General features: G+C 35.2%; 1 protein-coding gene across 1 annotated transcript in view; it reads right to left on the reverse strand.

Annotated features, from left to right (window-relative positions):
• PROS1 (protein S) overlaps positions 1-24,247 on the reverse strand; it is a 63,940-nt gene that overhangs the window by 29,811 nt on the left and 9,882 nt on the right. The window contains exons 2-6 of the mRNA XM_025873059.2: positions 14,109-14,266; positions 11,156-11,180; positions 4,652-4,738; positions 2,095-2,217; positions 1,864-1,995 (exon numbers count right to left, since the gene is read on the reverse strand). Of these exons, the coding sequence (XP_025728844.1) occupies positions 1,864-1,995; positions 2,095-2,217; positions 4,652-4,738; positions 11,156-11,180; positions 14,109-14,266 (525 nt within the window). The remainder of the gene's footprint in view (positions 1-1,863; positions 1,996-2,094; positions 2,218-4,651; positions 4,739-11,155; positions 11,181-14,108; positions 14,267-24,247) is intronic.

Here is a 24,247-nt window from a genome sequence, read left to right on the forward strand (position 1 = left end):
CATATGGCAGAGCACTATTTAAATCATATGAGTTCAGGTTATAGTACATTGATTTTATTACTCTACGCTGACATCTAACATCTGATGAAAAGTTTATTCTTGCATTGTAGAATAAATTACTGTGGACAATTACTGGCAACTTGATCTCAAGCATATCCACATCTTGGTGAAGGCCCTATTGTAATAGTTGTATACATATTCTTCTATCACCTAGTTCATGGATAAAGTCTGTGTAAATGAAGTATACAAGAAAATATGTTGTGGTCATCAGGGACATTCTTATGTGTAAGAGGACTTTTTGTAATAATTTATATACATGTATATTAACTCAATGGATAAGAATTAAATACTTTTAATTAAAAATATAAGTCACAACTTCTTTAGAAGAATAGACCACTCAAATACTTAAGTGCAGAAGTATGAATGGATATTATTTGCTTATAGAATGCATATGGTATCCTGCATTATGATGGTTTTCTATAGTGTTCTAACAGTATTGGCATTCTCAATTTCTAACCTCCAACAGATCTTGAAATAGGCAGACAAGAAAGAAGTATGGTCACAAATTGGATAATGGTTTAGGAGAAATTGTTAGTTAACGCAGCTCACTTCAGAGTCATTTAACTGAACTTTAAATAATACTATAGTAAATTATACTATACTAAACACTATAGCACAGTGAGGGACAGAACATCCCTTGAATATGAATTCAATTTGGGGATTTCCCAAAGCAGATATGAATAGAGTTGAACAAGGACACTTTATGTTTTAACTTACTACATTTTTCCACCTCGTAGCAAAAAGGAGAGGGACGAGGAAGGTGGGCGGGAGGGAGGGAGGAAGGAAGGAAGGAAGGCAGGCAGGAAGGAAGGAAAGGAGGGAGGGAGGGAGGGAGGGAGAGAGGGAGGAAAGGAAGAAAGGGAAAATTATTTCCATTTTCTAAAGGCAAAACTTAACTCCAGGCTGGAAAATTTCATTTTTAGTCATCCACATGTAGCACAACTCTTTCAAGATTTAATTACGGCAGCTAAAACAGTCAAATAGAAAGGAAATAGGCAGAGGGGGGAAAAAAGCCAAAACTGGAGGGAAACATAAGGACAAAGAAAAACAAAGGAAATACACTAGTAAAATGACTTATTGAAAAGCTAAACTTAAAAAAAAAAAAGAAAAGCTAAACTGACAGGGATTATTTAAGCCTGAAGAGAAAAATAGTTATGACCAATTATATATATGAGAAATGTATAAAGAGAAAGTATATGTATAAAGAGAAAGTATGTGTATAAAGAGAAAGAAAACTAATTCTTCATCTTTCCCAAAACCACAACAGGAGATAAGGTGCAAGAAGAAAGGTTTATATTGGATATTTGACAGGTATATCTAACAAAGAAATATGAAATACAGTGGAAGAGGTTATTAAGGATTATGATGGATTACTTTGTATAGCTGTTTATCTTATGGAATAAAGGAAATAATATTATAGTGTCTGAAAAAAATAAAAACAATGATTTTGCAAAGTCTCTACTAAGCAAGGACTTGCACCGAAACTTCACTTTATCACCTTTTAATGGAATTCTTTATTCAAACGTGTACATGCACACACACCCACACACAGACGGTAAGAAAACAGTAAAATACTCAATAAATAATAAAATACAATAAGAACACAATGAAAAATTCTATAAATAACAAAATAATCTATAAACATTAAACTAAAAGGCAGTCCCTTAGTATCACGAGGCTTCAAGGTGGGTAATAATGTATATTTATTACAAGCACTTACAACCAGAGAGTTCCAAGAATTTCCTGGGGAAATTCCTCTAACCGAACTTTGCTCTCATACAGTAAATGCCTTCTTACTCTTACCTTTGCAGTCCTTTTTATTTAAAAGCATAAAAAAACCACTTCTACAGGAACAGTGGTAACTTCCAGGTGTATTATCACATATCTGGCTGCAACCTCCATTTACGTTTGAGGGATCTTTGCATTCATTTATATCTAAGAAGGGAAAAATAAATTATTTTTAAAGCAATAAGGCCTTTGGAGAACTTTCCAGGAGGCCAATCCTGATGAGTCAGGTGGGTTTTGTAGACATACCATATTCACACTTGTCTCCTTGCCAACCTGGTTTACAAATGCAAGTGAATCTAGCTTGACCGTCTTTGCAGCTCTTATATCCATCTTCATTGCATGGCAGAGGACTACACTGGTCTGGAATGGCTGAAGGAGATAGACAGCTATTTAATTGTTACCACATGCCATGGTAAAAAAAAAGAGTTATATACACTTTAAGAGAAATCCTGTGCATGGAGCCTGTAATCAATGAAAAAAATTACAACTCCTTCCTTCAAATAATACTTTCTCATAGAAAAATGAGTCCATTATTTTTTCCTCTATGATCATCAGCCTTGTTTCCCAAACTCCTCATATGAGTGAAATCACATGGTATCTGCCCTTCTCTGACTGACCTACCCTGCTTAGCATAATACTTTCTAGCTCTATCTACATTGCCACAAATGGCAAGATTTCATTCTTTTTTTAAAAAGAGAGAGGCAGACCAAGAAGTCAACTTTTTTTTCTTTCTTTCTTTCTTTTTTTTTTTTTGCTTAAAGACTTTATTTATTATCAGAGAGAGAGAGAGAGCACAAGCAGGGGGAGCGGCAGGCAGAGGGAGAAGCAGGCTCCAACACTGAGCAGGGAGCCCAATGTGGGGCTCGATCCCAGGACCTTGGGATCATGACCGGAGTCCAAGGCAGGCACTGAACCAACTGAGCCACCCAGGGGTCCCAAGCCAACTCTTAACTATGGAGAATGGGCTGACGGTTGGCAGAGGGGAGGTGGGTGAGGGGACGGGTTAATGGGTGATGGAGATTGGGGGTGCACTTGTGATGAGCACCAGGTGTTGTATGTAGGTGCTGAGTCACTAGACTGTGCAACTGAAACTCATATTGCACTGTATGTTGGCTAATTGGAAGTTAAATAAAAATTTTTTGGAAAAAAAAGTGAGTCCATTAGACAAATCTTTGTAATTATTTTGCGAAAGGGAACTACTTTTATATTTGCAAATATATACAACTATACAATATATATTTACAACTGTAATTTGCTATTTTTTCATATAAATTGCCTTATTTGATCCTTAAAACAATTCAAATGTGGTAGGCAGAACAAACAAAACTATGCAGTATCAATACAAAAAAGAATTTGGGACTTCCAATTTGGGCTAAGATGAAATAACACCAACTAGATTTATCTTCCTGCCTTAAATAAATACAACTCTGCTCAAAATACATAAAACAATGATTTCCAGACACTGGGCAATAGGCAGCAGAGTACCGGTGATTCCTAGGGGAAGGCCATTTTGTTCATAAAATGTTACAGCACTTTATCACCAACTTAAATGATATGCCCACTTGTGTATTTATGGTTTCTCTCCCCTCATTAGGCACAGCAATGGTCCCTTGGTTCCTGCACATTTCCACCTGTTTCTCAAGCCTTCCTAGTTAACTCTGCAAGTTCCTTCTAACACAGTCCTTTTGCTTAAAGTAGCCTAAGGAATTTTTTGTTACATGTTAAAAAAAAAAAAAAGTTTTAAACCTAACCAAACCCTAATTACCAGATTTTCAACAAATGTCCTCATAAAATCAAGTTTTTTGAAAACTGCTAATAAATTAGGTATTAGTTAAAATTCTAGAAGACAAGCTAATCAGCAAATTATCAAATTACTTTCATATCCGGGACACCTGGGTGGCTCAATGGGTTAAGCGTCTGCCTTTGGCTCCGGTCATGATCCCAGGGTCCTGGGATCGAGCCCCACATCAGGCTCCTTGCTCAGAGGGAAGCCTGCTTCTCCCTCTCCCTCTGCCTGCCACTCTCCCTGCTTGTGTGCACTCGCTCTCTCTATCTCTCTGACAAATAAATAAATAAAATCTTTAAAAAAATTATTTTCATATCCTTTGGTAAATTAAAAAGTAAAGTATGGATTAAATATACATGTTCAGGCAAACTGTTTTACTTGCATAATTACAACCCACTGAAAATTAGAAAAAATTCAGATAAATGAATATTTACATAATGCCAATGCCACATGTAAAACATTCACTAGATGAACATCCCAATTTACACATTGCCATTTCACCTTTTTGTCTTTGACTCTTAGCTGGGAAATTGGGAAATTAGAGACAAATAATCTACCAGAGTTATCACTAGGCCCTACATGAACTTCAGAGGGAGAAGGCTAATTCAATATTCTAACATTTTTCACATTTATATGATTGATGCCAAAAATTAGAAGAATAAACATGGCTCCACTTTGACCTATTAATCAACTGTACACATGGTTATGCAACAACATCTAAAATAAAGCTGGGGGGAATAAAATTCTGAAGTCAATGACCTAAAGCTTAGTAAACAAGGAACACTGTTCAACTTAAACATTAGGTGGAATATTTATTTTGAGTAAGAGAGCAGCATTTACATTTGAAAAAAAATGCTTTCAAATGATTTGAGAATATCTCCTTGCTAGGCACACAACTCTTATAGGGCTCATTGTTGATTTTAAACATTAGTTATGTTTACATAGTGTATTTTATTTACTCGCAGGTTTTTACTTTGTTTTGTTTTGTTTTTTTCAATGGATGATAGAGGTGTTTACCAGTGACACAGCTCCTGAGATCAGGGTGAGCATCAGTGGACTGACGTGCAGCAGTGAACAATCCAGCTCGGAAAGAGCCAAGACAACCTGTAAGTACAAATAAATGTAATCTTTTTAGAGTACATACACTTACTTCATCCAAAATCATAGTGGAGGTAGAAATTATCCAAAGTGATAGAATATTTATCTTCCTCTGGATTGACAGGATTCAGCATTCAAAACATCATCCCTAAATATTTCCATCCACATTTTTGAAAAATTAAAAATTCTACACGCAAGATTATAATAAATACAGAATCATGAAAAATGGGTTTGTGGAGGCTTCTTTTTGGAGAAGAACTTTAAAGCAAGAAGTGAAAAAGATCTTAGATTAACAGAAAAATTTATTGGCAAATAAATCTATGCTCTTAACTCTGCAGCAGAGACCTAGAGTTACCCTCAAATCTGTAGACCAGAGTCTAATTTAAAAGTGTCTATAATTAAGTCAATAGATTATGTTAGTGTTTCTCGCTGCTGCAGGCAACTTCTAATTCTCCCAGTGTTGCCGAGAGACTAATATAATAATATTTGTATAATGCCTCAATATTACAAAGTAGGTTTACTTCATTCATTTTATTCTTCACTATAACTCTGTGAAATTAGATATAGCAATCTGGCAGCAAAAAAGGCTGAAATAACAGATAAATACTTATATACCTCAACTAGGAGACATTTAGTGTCAATAACATTTCTTAATAGTCTCCGAAGACAACATTATTGATTGATAGATAGATAGATAGATAGATAGATAGATAGATAGATAGATGCAGATATAGATACATCACTTCACTGTACAGCTAATCACAACTTACTAAAGAAGTGGTATTTTGATTATCTTTTGCCGAGTAAACAACCCCCAAATTAGAAACTTAAACAATCCCTCTATTTTGCTCACAATCTGTGGGTCAAATATTAGAAAGGGTTTAGTTGGGCTCTTTGTCTCTGTTGCACATAGAGTCAGCCAGGGTAGATGAGATTGGAAGATCCAGCTCTCAGATGGCTTTTCACTCACATGGCTGACAGCTCAGGCCCCTTGGCATCTCTCTCTCCGCATGTGGTCATACTTCAGGGCTTCTCAATGTGGTTGAGTTTCTCTTAGCATGCTGGTCCTACAGTAGCACTTCTTTCATGGCAGCTAGCTTCCAGGAGGAAGAAAGCAGAGGCTGCCAGGCCAAAGAAGAGGCATTTTGTCACCTGCACCACAGTCTATTGATCAAGGCAATCCCAGGGTACATCCAGATTCAGAGAGCAAGGAGGCACTATATGTTTATAATCACTCCATGCTACTGCATATAAGTTATTGCTTCTAACTTTTTGCTTGTTAAACTTTACTCCATTGCAAGCAACCACCATTTTTATAATCCCCTCTACCCATGAAAGATACTTAGATTGCCCCCAACTTCCCACCTCTACAAGTTGCACTGCAATGGATATCTTCATGTGTCTCTCAATAGTACATGCGTAAGAAATAGATACCCAAGGGTTTCAGGAATTGTGGGATCATTAGATAGGCAGGTTCTCTGTGGCTCTCCAGAGGTGCGTTCACACCAGAGAGCATAAGAATTTCTATACCTTGGCTTTCTAATTTTTGCCATAGTAGGCAAATAAGTGATATCTCATATTGTTTTTCTGATTTCTAGTGAGATGGAGCATACCTTTATGTCATTTAAAAATTTTTTTCCTCCTCTGAAAATGTTCCTTATTATTTATTAACTATTTTTCTATTGGCAGTTATTTATTGTTCAGGTGGGCTTGCAGAATTTAAACATTTATGAATACCATCTCTCATTCTGGTACCTGTCTCTTAACCTTACCTTTTATGTCTCTTTTAAGAGAAGTTCCTAATTTTGTTGAAATCAAATTTACCAATTATTTTGTCTTCTGGTTTGTGCATTTGCAGTTTTTTTCCATGCCATTGATTACAAAGATATTCTGCATTATTTCTTTAATTTCATGGTTTCGCTTTAACATTTTTTGTCTTTATTCCAGCTAGAATACACCATTACATTTGGTGGTACTTACAAACTCAAATTTCTATTTCTGATTAGAGTTAGTCAATCTCCCCCACACCATCTTCTCAACAATTCACAGTGATTTGTGGTGTCATCTTTTTCAAATATTAGGTTGGCATATATACATGAGTCTGTCTCTGAACTCTTTAGTTTCATTAGTCTGTGTTCTTCTGACAATATCATATTGTTTTCTTTCTACAGCTTTGAATTATTAATATTTGATGAGGTGCTTCTTCCCTTTACATTTTTAAATGTTTATTTAGACATGGGTGGACTTTTATTTCCTGATTTAAAGGCTAAAGTGAACTTACTGAATTCTTTTTAAAAAAAATCCATCTGGAATTCTAAATGGGATTGCTTTTAATATATAGATTAATTTGGAGAGAACTGCTCTCCCTATAGTATCACTCAATCAAGAACATGAAATGTCTTTCCATGATTTCAGTTCATCCTGTATATTCTTAATTTGAGTTTTAAAATTTTCTCTGTAGATGTCATATGAGATTTGTTGTTACAGCAGGAGGTATCACCTTTCATTTTCCACTGGACTGTGTAAAGAACTACTACTGACTTTTATACGCTAGTCTTAGAGCTATCTAAGAATCTCTCATGTGTTCTAATATATTGTCTATGAAGCCTATTTATTTCTATGTATATAATCATATCAATTATAAATAATGACAGGTACATATTTTGCCCCTTGAGCTATACAGTTCTCGTTTATTTTTCTTTCCTTATTGCATTGGTTGTAACTTCCAGTGCTTATCTTCTTATCCTTAATCATAAAGAGACTACATCTAATGTCTAACCGGCAAGTATAATGTTTACTGCAGATTTGGTGTTTTTTTCTTCCTTTTTCCCTTCTTCCTTTCCTTTCTTTTCCTTTCCTTTTCTTTCTCTTTCCTTCTTTCTACCTTTCTTTCTTTTTTTCTTTGTTTCTTTCTTTTTTTCTTTCTTTCTCTACTGTTGTGTGTATATCATTAGAGTGACCATACATGCCAATTTTCCGAGAACAGTCCTATTTTGTTCTTTTTTACCTGGCATTTATCTATGGTAGTACTGGTCCTGGACAAAAGTATCAAAATTGGTAAATTATATGGTTATTCTGTATAACCTTTACCAAGCTCAGAAAGTTCTCCTATAATCACAGTTTGCAAAAAGGTTTTATATTAAATGCTGAACTTTATCAACTGTCTTTTCTGTATGAACTGAGGTAATAATACACTCTTTATGTGGACAATTAAATTGACAGATTTTCTGATGTTAAGCCATTCTTGAATTTCTGGAATAAACCCTACTTTATTATGATATATTATTTTTAATACACTTTAGATTAGATTGGATATCATTTTATTTAGAATTAATTTATAATTGAAAAGGAATTTTATTTTTATTTTTATTTTCTTGTGTTGTTCTTATCTGATTTTGGAATCAAGATTACACCAAACTTTCTGAATAAGTTCACAGCATAGAATCTTATTCTCTCTTCTAGGACAATTTTATAAGAGAAAATTTAACAATTTTTTTTTTTTTTCAATTTGGAAGAAGTCATTTGTAAAACATCTGGGTCTGGATTTGAGGGGTGCCATGGAAGAGGGCTGTGATTGAGGTTTTTCTGGTTTAGTAATTATTTGTAACCAAGTTATCTACTTCTTCTTGTAAAATAATGCTTCATATTTTTCTGGGAATGTATCCATTTTATCAAGTTTCCAAATATATTTTGGTATAGCTATTTGTATTATTTTGTGATTATATTTTATTTTATGATTATCTATATTTTACCATTATAAATTCAATCTATGTTGGGCTTATAGTAATTCTTTTTATCCTACACTTTGTGTTTTGGCATTTCCTTTTTCGTTCTTTTTCTTTTTCCTTAATTATTCTTACTATAAGTCAATCTAACTTACTAACCTTTTCAAAGAATGAGATTTTGCTTTTGTGAATCTTTTTTGTTTTCCTTTTAACTTATTTCCATCCCTATTTTTGTTATTTCCTTATTTCTTGCTACTAAGAGTTTGCAGCATCGTACTTTAAAATTTTTTCTTGATTTATATGATTAGGTCAGTTTTTAAATACTCCAAACTGTCCTCTTACTGCTGCCTCAGCAATCAGCACCCCACTTCCCACACACACATACTAGGTCAAGCCAGCCTTCAGTTTATCCATGGATTTCTCACATTTCTTGTTGTTTTTCATTTTGTTTTGTTATCATTAGTGTCTGGAATGCCAGTGTTTCTCTGGAGATGATTTTAAGAGAAGGAGTCAGCAGTCTGGGCTAATTCACCAACTTGGCAAGAACCAGAAACTAAAATTTATTTCTAATGTTTATATTTAGGCTCAGAACTTAGCATTTTTTCCAAAGACGTTTGTCTTCCATTAACACAAAAATCCACTCTATCAGGTGATATTTTAAAGGCCCACATAAATAGTAGGGTGATTCGTTCTATTTTCTAAGGAAAGAACAGAACTTAAAAACTTAACATTTGTATAATGAAACCCACAAGTATTTTTTTACCAAATTCCATGTTTCCAATGCAGTACATGGGATATGTGGATAAACTGAAGTACTTTCTAACCCCTGAAACTCTAAACCTAAACACTGCCCACTGTGTGAGTATTAGTGATCTAAGTTCTTGGGTGTCCCTGTCTCACTGTAAGGAGATTCCTGATAAGCTGGGGTTACTAGTAAAGTTAGGTTAGGTTTGCCAAGGACAGGATCATCAAGCTTTCCCCCCCAATTAGGGCCATTGGCCCATAGAATATATACATCAAATGATGTAAAAGTTAAGTAGAGCATTTCTTTTCTGTTTTCAATAGTGGAATTCATTGCATATGCCTAAACATAAGTAAAGACCAAAATATAAATTGTGAATCAAAAAATAAAACATGATAAAAAATATAGTTCAAATTATGGGTTGGTTAAATATTAATACTTTACATTTGAATAAAAGTATAAAGTAAAAAAATCTATCTACATACATACACTTATTTGGTACTCCCAACAGGTCCAAAGTTAGAGAATATAATTATAGTGCACATTTAAATACAGAACCTGAAAAGCAAAATAACTTGCTTAACCTGACACAGTAGAAATTTTTAGATCTGGGAGTAGAGCCCACATCTTACAGGTTTTGTTTTTGGTTTTTGGCTTTTGGTTTTCTTTTTTTGTTCTTTTGCACTTGGTTATTCTACCATGCTGCCAAGTAAGACAAGCAAAGAGAAAAGAAAGTTGAGTAGAGCCAGAAAAGAGGAAGCTGAGAAGGAGAAAAGGAGATAAAAGAAAACCATTTTATCCAAGGAATTTTCCCAAAATACATAATGTTGTATTAAAAAGTTATTTATGGGGGCTACTGGGTGGCTCAGTCATTAAGCGTCAGCCTTCAGCTCAGGTCAGGATCCCAGGGTCCTGAGATCAAGCCCTGCATCAGGCTCCCTGCTCAGCGGGAAGCCTGCTTCTCTCTCTCTGACTCCCCCTGCTTGTGTTCCTGCTCTCACTATCTCTCCCTCTGTCAAATAAATAAATAAAATCTTAAAAAAAAAAAGTTATTTATCTTTATCCAAATGTACTCTGTGATCAAAGGTATGTACTTCTAGAGTGCTGATGCCCACAAAAACAGAGCTTCATTACATGGACCTAAGAAACAAGGATTAATACTATATTTTTTAATGCAAGCTTTTAATTTTAATAGCCAAATATCTTTTTTATAAAATATTTAAGCCCCTACCTAAAATTGAGAAGCTGAAACAGTCTTGACATTCTATTTTTTCTCCACGTTAATTTAAATTATAATGATTTATGTCATAAGCTTTAGAGAGTGTAGAGATCTTTTCTTTCAGCAACAGATAATCCATAAGTTCCAATTATAGAGTAAACAAGTCTTAGGGTATAATGTATAGGATGGTGACTACAGTTAATAGTACTGTATTGTATATTTGAAAGTTGCTAAGAAAGTAGATCTTAAAAGTTCTCATCACAGGAAAAAAAATGTAACTATGTGTGGTGATGCACATTAACTAGACTTACTGGGTGGTCATTTTGCAAAGTATACATACATATATTAAATATTATGTCATATGCCTGAAACTAATACAATGTTACATGTTAATTATATATCAATATTAAGAAGATAACCCATGACAATTCATATGCTTCTAAAGAATGTCCTGATGCTTAAATATAATTTATCATCAGCCTATGGACCTTTATGACAAAGACAAGAGAATAAAAAAGACTAAAAGTCAAAATGCCACACATTCATTAAAGAACCATTTCAAATTTGCCTACATGTCCTTAAATAAAAGGACAGCAAAACTCCATATAAAATGAACTCTTACTCCCAAGGCTAATTAAATTATATTGGCTGGAATAGATGGGGGGAAGATTGGACTTGATCAAATCTAAATTCCCTTCTATTTCTATGATTATATGATTGAGATTCTTTGAACTTACCTAAGTATTTTGGATAAAAATAATCCTAGAAAGAAAGAAAAGAAAAAATACATCTTAGCAAGTCTAAATTTCACTATATAGTTAAAACAATCTTATAATGTGTTTTATATTAAATATGCAAATATATTACATATAATTATCATTTCCACATTACAACATTTTTGCTATAGTAAAATATGCCAGGAATAGATAACTAATAACAATAAGCCAGTAAGACACTTAGCTTAAATCAATATTAAGCAATAAAATCATGTTACAAAAGCTTCTAATCTGAAAACAGGTTCCACTGAAGATGTGACATGCAATATATGCTCTTTATTTATAAATCCTTTAATTTTTCCATAACAATCAGATACCCATTTGACACATTTCATGTCATGCTGATTACATATGCCACATTTAATGTTGAGTAAGAGTGACATAATTTGAAGTGAATTAAAGTGAATATTTATCTTTTAGCATCTTATGTACATGTAATACCTTACTTATAAATCGGTTATGTACCAAAAGTTTGTCTGTAAATCAGTAATTTGGACTAAGGAATGTACTTTTCCAAAGGGAGAAAAATTTATAAATGATTTCTGAAGGTACGGTTCTTAGGCTGGTTCCCCAAAGCCTTCTTAAGCCATAATATATCTAATGTGTAACAGTAACAGCACAAGAACACCTCACGAGAAACCAGTGTTTCTACACAAAAACATAAGTAAGGAATATACCTCATCCAGTTCAGAGCCAAAGTCTCCGCTCTTGCCTCCTCTCCCAAATAAACCTATACAACACTTGTCTACTTGTTTGTAAGGATGGGATCTCCCACTAAGTAATTCAAACAGTGGTGTTTTCGTCTACAGAACAAAAGCCAGGAAAATAAGCAACAATGAATAGGTTCAAAAGGAGATGATGCAGGTGAGAGGAAGATATTAGGGACAGCGGTGAGGTGAGCAACAGGGTGGAGACTAGGAGTGTGAACCATAATATTAGGGACGTGGACGGGGAGAGGCGGGGGCAGGATAGAAAAGGAGAAGCAGGGGCGCCTAGGTGGCTTAGTTGGTTGGGCGTCTGCCTTCAGCTTGGGTCATGATCTCAGGGTCCTGGGATCGAGCCCTGCATCGAGCCCTGCACTGGGCTCCCGGCTCAGCGGGGAGTCTGCTTCTCCCTCTCCATCTGCCTCTCCCCCTGCTCATGCTCTCTCTTGTTCTCACTCTCTCTCTCAAATAAATAAAATCTTTAAAAAGGAAAAAGAAAGAAAATGAGAAGCAGTCACAAATGTTTCTTTTTCCTTGCCTTTCATTTCTCCCATTTTTTCTTTACTCTCTGTCATCCTTCCCTTTTGTATATGAGACCAATGTCAGAAAGTGGGGGGGAGGAAGCACATAAATGAGTTTCCCTTCTCAACTAGTTTCCCTTCTCTCCACTATGGTCTTACACCTCCACTTGCCATTCAGAGGCTAAGCTACAAGAACATACCTATAATGTTAGAACTATATACTCATGTATTTATGGGCGCTGTAATAATATGATATCTCAGGGATGCAGGCTTGCCTTAAATGATCCAGCAAAACAAAACAAAAATTAGACTGGGTGGGGTAGAGAACAGACAAAACAAGAATGGCTGATTGTTGATAATTGCTGAAGTCTGGGGAGGCATATGGGGGCTTATTAAATTGTTCTGACCACTGTGGTATATATTTAAATTTCTACAATAAATAATATTATATTCTATTGTGATATATATACACATCCTGCACAATAAGAGTACTAATCTGTTATATAGCGTGAAAAAAAATATTTTGTCTTGTCAATTGCTTATCCACAAAAAGCAACAAAACTGGCTCAATCCTGCAGAGTATTAAAAATGATTCTTTGGGTACCTTAGAAAAAATATTCTTTGAACCTATTAGAGTAGGTAGAAATAAAAGGATTAAAGAGGAACTCTGGAGAACACAAGCTGTTACTGTCTTGGACAAGTTCTCTAACTCTAGACAAATGTTTCTGCTCATTATCTCTCATCTAGTCTGATGGTCCCATGAGCCATGGCTGAGCTAAAGGAACTACTTTGTATATGTTTTCTCCCCCATTTCCTTTGGGTTACATAGATCATCTCAGGAAATATATCTGAGGTAACCCTGATGGCTATCATATTTGAATTCTCAAGGTCATCTTCATCCTAATTTTTAGAGGCACTGTTTATAATCCTGTTGTCCACAGGGCATATTAGAAAACATCCTTCCCTAGGAAAATTAGGAGACTAAAGATAAGGTCTGGGGTCCCATATTTCTATATGATATTTAGTGGTCTTTATGATTAAATTCTTCTAGACTAACTTGGAAAAATTTATACACTAAATATATAAATTCTAACCCCAGGAATTAGTGATCATATCAAGTGGGTTCAGGAAACTTCCCAAGGCTTTATGGAAAAAATTATACTTAGGGAATACAGTACTGTAATGAATTCTTCAGTAAGCATTCACTGAGTACCTATGATGTACCAAGCTCTGGATTAGATAGCCTTGTCTTCTAAAGCCTGGTTAAAAATGCCAACGGAGAGATTTAATGAAGTATAGTGATAATGCAGTTACACACACACACACACACACACACACACACACACACACATATTACAGGGAGATACCTTCCTCTCCACCTACCCAATACTAGCAAATTCCAGTTAGGAAAAAAGTATTTACAAACTATGAGGTCAAGACCACTTGCTGATAATGAAGTATAACTGAATTATAGTTTGGTCAGAGCACAATGCTTTGACAATAGTGTCTTCCTAACAAGCCCACTTCCCTCTGAAGTTACTTTTTCTGAAATGCTTCAGTGGTTTCATGTAGAAGGCAATATACACAATCATTACTTTAAAAAGGAACACAAGGGAACACTGACTCAAGCTGGAGATGTTCAGTCTTATGTCTAGGTATGTTAACTAATTAGATTTCATAAATTCTTACCGTTTCAGGGTCATTTTCAAAGACCTCCCTGGCTTCTTCTTTATTGCACAATTCTTCAATGCATTCTCTTTCAAGATTACCCTTTTTGGTTTCTTCAAACATAGAATTTGCACGGCGTTTCCTAACCAGGACTTGTGAAGCGTGCTGCTTTGACAAAACTGAAGGAAAAAATAAGTTTTTATGAGTAAGCTTTTCATTTCTCCACCTAAAATATGGTATTTTATTAAACAGTGAGAATTAAAATCTTTGTCTAAAAAAATAAAATAAAATCATTGTCTAATTGTGAACTGCATAACATTTAAAATCAGTATAGAGAATTGAGAAGGAAAATATGCAGATACATAAGCACTTTGATTAACAACTCAGACAGCAAGTTTGGTGTGCAAGCTACAGCACTTATATAATGATCTACATGAATCATTCAAGTTCATTCATGAGGCCAAACACACCAGACAATATTTAATGTTTACCTTATTGTGACTACACTTGGGAAAAGCAGCATGCTGAAATGACTATATCAAAAGTTATAGCCACACATCTTTAAAGCTAGAGTAATAAGCTTTCTCAATTTTAATGGAAAACCACATGACCTCTGTAAAGATAGAGAAATGTGGGAGTACAGTCCAATTATCTATTTAAAAGATACTTGATGAACTAAAACATTTCATTTATTCGTACAAAGGGAAAATAAAAATCTTTGGAAAAAGGAAGACCATGTGCAAAGCACAAAATACAGAAGGCAAAGAGAAAAAATTTGGTAATATCAACTGCATAATGAATTTCAAACAGCTAAACAACAACAACAAAAATAACAAAGTTCAACATCAAATGACAGATTAGAAGAAAATATTTCATAATATAGAATGGAAAAAATTACATCCAGAATGTATAAACGACTTTTGCAAATTAAAACAATAACAACAACAATAATAAGCCAACGGATAACAAGAATGTGTGCAAGATTAAATACAAAACAATATAAAGAAAATAAGAGAAAACACTATAATCAAAGTCATGTAAACATCACTAAAGAAGAAAATAAAAATGACCAAAAATATGTGAAAAGATGTTCACTACAAATTTTTTAACTAGATTTTTGCCCATTAAATTTGCACAAACGTAAAAGACTGATAACATCAAGTAATGGTGAGGGTAAGAGGAAACAAGTATTCTTGTATATTGGTGGTAGGAATATGTACTAGGTAGCATTATTTTAAGGTAATCTGGTAGTAGCTGAAAATGTAAAGCACACATATTCTTCAATTCAACAATTCTGCTTCTAAGAATGTCCTGCAGATATGTACCTGTGCTGGAAAAGGTGTATATAGAATGTTTGTTGAAAAATTGTAATATCAAAAAAATTAAAAACAATCTAAATAACTCTCAAGAAGGGAATAGAAAAATAAACTGTAATACATCTGTACTGTGGATTAATATGCACCTTATCAAAGAGAAGGAAGATATTCCTGTACTGAAGATCTTCAAGATATATTATTAAATTAAAAATGAAAATTGTGGAATGTCATACTATCATGTAACCCTATGTATATCAGCCATACTTGTAGATATGTAAATATCATGTGGACAGATACATAGAAAATAGTTTGGAAAGACACTCAAACTACTGATTGCAATTATGTTGGAAGAAAAGAATGGACAGCATGAAGCTTTGGCTTTATTGTTTTAGTATGTAAACAACACTACTTTTTAATGAAAAATTTTAAAAGCAAAAATAAAATCTACAAATAATTTTTAAATCCTGATTTAAACCATAATAGTGCTCTCACTAAGATGAGTAAGTAATATAAAAAGATAAATTTGTTTTTCTCTTTTTTATCTTATTACGTGGTGAAAAGGGCATACACAAAAGATGACAAGAGAAGGAAGAAAAAGAAAAGCAAAAGGACTAATTAATCAAGTCACCATAATTATTAGTTGAATAACTGAACATCTTTCAAGAATGAAGTAAGTAATGTTATTTTATTTCTCCTACTTGCCAAAACAGAAGTTTAAATGTGATGACTAACTAAACAAATAGTGTTTGGGTTATATTTTTAACCCTATGTCTTACCATCTTTATCACTGTTCATTAAGATCAAGATTAAATCAAGGTTGTGTGTGTCTAACAGATGCTATTCTGTGAGCACATTACCTGCCAAGTGTATTACTGACTGATAAATGGTAGCCCTATCCACAATGGAAGAATCTGACATGGCCAATTATCTCATTTATTTGAAGTAGTTTTAAGGATGCTACTTTATAATAAATATGGCAAAAACTGGACCCTTCTGAACCTCAAAGCAAATATGTATCTTTCTGGGGAAAACAATAACATTCTTCTCTGAAAGATAAATACAGTGATGTAATAACAAAAAAATCAATGTCAAATGCACTTAGAAAACTAACCATAAACATCACTCTTTTCCATTTCTTTCTTATGGAATATTAAGTTTTGGAATTTAGGTCTTAATATTGACACTTAAGAATATCTCTTCCCCTACAAGTGACCCCACTGCAGGACACAAACCAGGTTTGATAACACGTACCATATTCACGTTGTGAAAGGGGACGTTCTCAAATATCCACAGAAAACTAAGGTGGACATTTAAAGGGATGCTCACGTAAGTTTATAGAAGGAAAAGGAAACAAAATAGCCTCCATTATTTCAGAGAAGATAGTACTCACATAAAGAGCATGCAAGATAGTTGTCCTAAGTTATAGTGAATAGCAAAATTAGGACTTAGATCCCAATGTCCAGACCTATGACTATCCATTACTATCTGCTGCTTCTCAAAAAACAGCCAGAGGTTTCATTTTCTCCACTGATTAGAGGAATCTTAAAAAAGGAAACTGTTACACCTCTACCCTAAAGGATAATGAAGTTAATAATAAAAACCTAATTTTGTCTAAATTTGAATGCTTATGTTTTATTTCATCTAGGCTCAAGCCAATAATGTTTTAAATTGGCATGGTACTTAATAATTTTCAATGTGTATATTATTTCATTTGATCATCACATAAATAATGCCATAAACCAAAGGAGAGAATTATCATCCCGACTTTCCTTGAGTTACTTGAAGAAAATGAAGCTGAAAGAGGTTACGTGATTTGGCCCAAGGTCACAGAGCTAGGATGTACTGCTAATGGGACAAGAATTTAAATATATCCATCTTCCTAATCCAGTGCTCTTTCTTCTCTATATCTGCCACTCAAATGCCAACAACGTATTTGATTTTAAAAAAAGAAATTATGTGGTTGTGGCATGGACAAGTTTGATATCTTAAATAAGACATTTACTGTCCTTGGCGCGCCTGGGTGGCTCAGTCGTTAAGCGTCTGCCTTCCATCAGGTCAGGATCCCAGGGTCCTGGGATGGAGTCCCGAGTCCGGCTCCCTGCTCAGCGGGAAGCCTGCTTCTCCCTCTCCCACTCCCCCTGCTTGTGTTCCCTCTCTCGCTGTGTAGCTCTCTGTCAAATAAATAAATAAAATCTTAAAAAAAAAAGAAAGGAATTTACTGTCCTTTAGAAAATAAACCCATCCATTTAACAAGTGTGCTTTCAAAGGAGTCTAATATTCTTTGTCAAAAAAAATATAAACATGACATCACAGATCCAAATTAAGAACTACAGGACTGTAGGATGAGAAAACTATGTGCGTTAGAAGTGGTTTTTAGGGGAGCCTGGGTGGCTCAGTCGTTCAGCATCTGCCTTCGACTTAGGTCATGATCCCAGGGTCCTGGGATCGAGCCCACAGCAGGTTCTCTGCTCAGCTGGAAGCCTGCTTCTCCCTCTCCCACTCCCCCTGCTTGTGTTCCTGTTCTCATTATCTCTCTCTCTGTCAAATAAATAAATAAAATCTTAAAAAAAAAAAGCTGCTTTTACCAGCTGCCTCAGTCTATCTACCCAGAAGCATGCACCCTGCCGGACTGCAGGAATGTCTACAAAGTTCCATTATTTATCATAATAGTCATGGCATATAAGCAGGTATATGCTATTTTTACATTATCTCCTTTAATACTAATCACAACTGTTCTAAGTAGACAGTAATTTTCCCATTTTATGCATGAACAAACTACAACTCAGGGAAGTTGAGTTAACCTTACCAAGCTCACACAGCTGAGAACAGAAGCCTGCCTCCAAAACCTGTTTTCCTTTTGCATTACTACACTGTCTCTAATCACTTGTTTCACTTCTTTGGATTAAGAAGTTTTTCAAGAAAGTCTGTTAAAACCTGAGTATGTTGCTTGAAAAGTGTTACCTTCAGATTCATATTGTTAGGTATAATGTTTAGTTATGAGTCTTTCAAGTTAGAAGAATGACTGAACTATTTACATTTTTAACTTATCTAAGTCTTCCCTCTTCAAAATAGTGACCATAGCAGGTTGAACAATTATGTCAATAAAATAACCATTGTTCAAACATTAACTGGAATTCCTTTTTGAAATTGTCTTAACAGCTTTCATATATTCCCTTCGATATTTTCTGTGGGGGTAAATCTCTGTTTTTTGAGCATAAGATTTGATTGTCTTATCCTCAGAAAAGTCACTTATTGTTACTGGTACTTCATAAAAATACCTGTGACAAAGATAGTGGGGTTAGCACTGCCTCTGGTCAGAGGAGAATTTCCCAGTGTTCAATTCAGTTCCACCTGGTCAAAGGGAGGTCCTTTCCTGAGGCCCCTCTTCTGCCACTGGAGTGTTCAAACTTGCCACCCTCTGTTCAGGGGGCGTGGTTAGGACCACTGATCTGCAGGTTGCCCAGTACTGATCAGTCAGATGAGAGTGATGCTGCAGATGAAGGAGATACAAGCTTTGGGATAACCCATCCTCTGAATCTTTTCATTTTGCTCTCTTGTCCTTTATCGAGATGGTTCTCACATTCCTCCTTCCAAAGCTCATCTCTTTTTTAGTTCTGCTTTCTGTCTCTCCTTTTCCCAGGCCCTACTTGTCTGTCATCCCAAGAATGAAGAACTACCCCTAAAAAACATGTGTCTGAGAGAAAATCTCTGGCTAGAATGTGGGTTGGCAGAGTGTTTGAATCTTTGTTTCTGCTTCAGTGTGGGACGAAGCAGGGGAAAATTGTTTTCAATGTACAAATAGAACAACTAGATAATACTTTGAGATGTAATTGTGCTTCATGTGTGTCAACTGTTGAAATGGCATGTTTTTAGTCAAAGCCTGAAGAAAAACAGAACTGCATGTAATATAGAAACACCATTAATTAATAATGATGGGAAAACATATGTCCAGATATTACCAACTCTATTTAAAATACTCACATAGTAATCAAACATAAAATCTTTCGTTTTTTTCATAAATATTTCTATCACGGAAGATTTCTAATTGAGGAGGGATATTTAAAAAGGTGAAGATTGCAAGGACTATGAAAACCAAAAGATAGATTTTTAATTAGGAATTTGTTGGCCTATATAATTATTACTAATTTTCAGAGAAGCTTGTGTTAGACTTCAGGAAGAAATGCCATGTCTGGATGCATGCTACACTTCAATCTTTTTTAAGTTAAATTTTTAAAGAGAACTATTACACTTGCTTTCCTCTGAAGTTCTTATTTTCGTTTATATTGAGGACTAGGCTGCTGAGCAACTGAGTGTTCTCATATTATTATGTTAAAGGTTAGGAAAGTGTTAGAAAAAGTATTCTCTAAAGGTGAACTATATATGCATCCATTCTTCAAGAGGACTAAGCAATAAATAGGCTGATGACAAATACTTTAAGAGTCAAAAATCATAAAGACTAGATCTGGATAAGAATTTAAATCTGGGAAAGAAAAAGAGGAAATAATCTATGAGTTATATGTTGTACATATAAAGGTAAGTCCTAAAACATTTGGATTAAAAAAGATGAAGACTGACGTTTATTTATAAGTAGAAGAAGCCATTGGTGCCATTAAAAAAAAAAAAAGTGACTATCAACCCCCATTCTGGCTGAGTAGGGAAACAATGCCTGAACTGTTTAGCCACGACAGGAGTGACATGGACCTCTCCTTACTCCGAGATTTAATTATAACTTTAATTTACAGTGCCTAGTCTAGAAAAAGAAGAATAAATCAAACACTCTGCCATTGTATCCCCAAGGTTAAAACCTTTTGATTGTAGCCATAGACAGAGAAAGTGCTACATATCTGTTATTCCTTCCAAAACAACAAATAGTTCTACCCAAAAGACAGAACAGGCAGCTTAATAATCCCCCCAAAACAAACAAAACTAACAAAAAACCCAAACACAACATTAATCATTTCTTTCATTTGATCTGTCTGCTCTTGATGAGTGATAAATTATAGTACTTCGTTTGAAGGGACTCAGAGTTCAGATTTTGGCAAGGCGGGGAGAGGGATTTGCTAGCCCTCTCTTTCCTTCTCCAGATAACTACACTGCAAACTGGTTATACTTCCTGAGGCTCCAGCAGGAGGCCTCCTTTATGACGTGCAAAAGATCTTCCACGCAGTCAGCTTTCCTTGTCTTTTTCATCTCCGACACCCTAGGACACCAGAACAGCATCTGCTTTTGACGTCATGTACCAAGAGGTAACAGCGCAGGAAAAGTTGTGTTTTTGTTCTATTTGACCTATTTGTTAGGATAGCATCAATTAATATTATTAGTTCACTGGCCTGTGTCTGTGTTTATGTTTGGAAAAGCAACAGGCAAACTGTTTCTGGACATTTTTAAAGGCAACAGTGAAAGAGTTGGCCTAATTCTGCACTATCCTACTTCCTTCATATCTCCCAGATATGAAGCAAGGCTTAGAAAGACTCTGGATACATCCCTTTTGACTCTTAAGATACATTATTTTTAAGCGCTGATGTGGAAATGAGATTATTTGGAATATTGGTATAGTATTGAGTAGGTGCTTATAATTCAATTTCTAAATTTCTGCCAGACCCTCAGAATTCCTTCTTGACTTTCTAAGAGGCTATAAGACACAGTCTAAATAGCAACAGAATAAAATAATTTATTAAGGAGAGAGGAGAAAATGATTTGGATAAGGATTTGGAAAAGAAGGATAATAAAACAAGTAATAAGGAAAGGTACATTTAACATACAGAAACTCAGGCTCACTTAAAAAATTGGCCACAAAGTAAAATAAACCTACTTCTCCTCTTCCACAGTTACAAAAAACAAAAAACAAAGAAACAAACCAAAAAAAAAAACACAACAGAACTTGTGTTCTACTTGACAAGGCATATGGACTGAATCTAAATGTTCGGCATTATGGTCTGAACGTTTGTGTCCACCTCCCTGAATTTACATGTTCTAGTGGAAATCTCCACTGTGGCTGTATTTGGAAAAGGGGCTTCTAAGGAAATAATTAAGGTTGAATGAGGTCATGCAGGTGGGGCCCTAATCCTATAGGATTCGTGTTCTTATAAGAGGAGACATTAGTGAGCTCTCTCCCTGTAAGCATACAGACCCTGAGGAAAGGCCATGTGAGAACATAGTAAGAAATCAAGGTCTACAAGCCAGGAAGGGAGCCCTGACTAGAAATTAAACTGGTCAGCACTTTCATCTTGGGATTTTCCAGCCTCCAGAACTGTGAGAAAATAAATTTCTCTTATTTAAGCCATGTAGTCTATGGTATTTTGTCAGAGCAGTCCAAGCAGACTAATATGTAAGGCAAGGAGGTTAGCGACTATTTCTAGCTGCTCTTTAAAGTTAATGTATGAACTGAAAAGTAGAATGGACTACTTCTCCCTCACCCCAAAAAGGTCACCCCCATTTTTATTCCTATTGCATTGACCAAGATTTAAAACGAAGTTAATGTTCAATGTTGGCAAAGATGAGAGCAAGTAGGCACTCTTAAATACACTTTTAAAAGCAAATTTCCAGGGAGAAATCTAACAATATGTATTCAAAACCTTTAGATATTCAGCTAACCATTCTATTTCTAGGAAATTAATCTGAGGAAATGAACAGGACATATGTAAAGAAATATGCATGAATATGTGCATCACAATTTTATTGATATAAGCAGAACACTGGAAATAATCTAAATTTCCAAACATATGTTTTTGATTAAATATATTATGATGAACATATATGAAGAAAAACTATAAATCTGTTTTAAAGTGTGACAGATTTTATTGACATGAAAACCATCACCATATTTTTAGGTGAAACATCAAGTTAAAAATATTAGAAAAAATAGTATTACAGCACAATTCCATTCTTGTATGTATGTATTTTAATTTCTAAGAATATATATATATATATATGCAGACAAAGTTGCTTAGCAGAATATAGAGCAAAACATTACTTTGGCTAGTGGGACTACAGATGCATTTTTTTTAGTGCATATCTGTATTCCCAAATTAGATTATATTAGTCATGGATTACTTGAATGGTTTAAAAATATTAGGGAGTCAGTAGGATATAGTTAGTAATTTAATCTAAGTCTCTGTCTCTCAAAAAAAAAAGTTAATAATAATTACCATTATTTAGGATGAGAGCCAAAATGTAGTTGATTTAACAATAGGATCACTGTTAATATTCCCGATCACCAAGACCAGTGGGAGGGTGAGAAGGAAGAGAGGAAATAGAGACTGCTAGAATAAACCACTTCCTCAAGAAGTTCAAACGACAGCAGGAAGAGAATGTGGGGTAACCACTCTCGGTAGAGGGTGAGTAAAGGTAACATTTTCCTAAAGTTGGGAAGGTGCATCACAGAACAGTTGTGAAACTCAATGAGAAAATGCCAAACCTGCCATTTTTTTAATTACTTATTTTTATTTATTTGACACACAGAGAGAGGCAGTGAGAGAGAGAGAGAGAGCACAAGCAGGGGGAGCGGCAGGCAGAGGGAGAGGGAGACGCAGGCTCTCTGCTGAGCAAGGAGCCTGACGCGGAGCCTGATCCCGGGACCCTGGGATCATGACCTGAGCCAAAGTCAGACGCTTAACTGACTGAGCCACCCAGGCGCCCCCAAATCTGCCATTTTGAAAGATGGAAACTATCACACAAAAGCAGGAAGTTATATTTTTACCATTTCTATAAAGATTTAAAAGCCATTGTTTTTGAATGTGTCTTTTTTAAGTCCATTCCAAAAAATGAGCAAGAGGATAAGAAGAATTATACTAATGGCCTAGAACTAGTGAGAGCCAGTTCCTATTACTTTACTCACTGTAGAAACACTCAGAATCTAGATAAATTATCCTTGTTTCACTTCCCCTCAAGCCTGGAGGACTCAATTTCCATATTTAGAACAATGTAATATAAATAAAACTCTTAAATGAAATGGTGTTCTCATACTGAAGTTAGTAACTCAAGTTATATATTTTTTTAAAGATTTTTATTTATTCATTTGAGACAGAGATACAGAGAGAGAGAGAGAGCATGAGCGGGGGAGAGGCAGAGGGAGAGGGAGAAGCAGACTCTCCACTGAACCAGGAGCCCGAATGTGGGGCTCGATCCCAGGACCCCGGGATCATGACCTGAGCTGAAGGCAGACGCTTAACCATCTGAGCCACCCAGGCGCCCCAAGTTATTATATTTATTAAAAGCAAAAAGGTAAGCAAGGAATAAAAAGCATCATAACTCTACTTTCTAAAGACACTATTAAAATGTTATCCATTTTCTTCCAATTTTTTGTGTACAGTATTTTCTTGTCTAAAATTACTGAATTCTTGCCCATCCCCCAAAATTATTATAATTATTTACTTATATGTATTTCCCAGATATATGTAAAATAAAATAGGAATATTTAGGTAGAAAGGATTTGCATCACCCAATAGAAAAAGAGTCAAGACCTACTATTTGTTTTTGCATCACCAAGGTGAGTTTCTTTCTTCTAGCATTAACAAAACATTACCCTCAATCAAAGCTTTAAATTTAAAGATAATCTGAGTTTTGCTAATGTCACATATCATCTTGTCCTTTTTGATTAACTGACTGGGGTCCTAAAACCCCAATCTCACACCTGATAAAAATTCCAATGTCTCTCAAGACTTCTTCATCCTAGGGCGCCTGGGTGGCTCAGTCGTTAAGTGTCTGGGCTCCCTGCTCAGCGGGAAGTCTGCTTCTCCCTCCCCCACTCCCCCAGCTTCTCCCTCCCCCACTCCCCCAGCTTCTCCCTCTCCTACTCCCCCTGCTTCTCCCTCTCCTACTCCCCCTGCTTCTCCCTCCCCCACT

Source organism: Callorhinus ursinus, unplaced genomic scaffold (genome assembly GCF_003265705.2).
Source record: "Callorhinus ursinus isolate GAN/ISIS: 27379988/994484 unplaced genomic scaffold, GSC_fseal_2.0 scaffold1, whole genome shotgun sequence".
Lineage (NCBI taxonomy): Eukaryota > Metazoa > Chordata > Mammalia > Carnivora > Otariidae > Callorhinus > Callorhinus ursinus.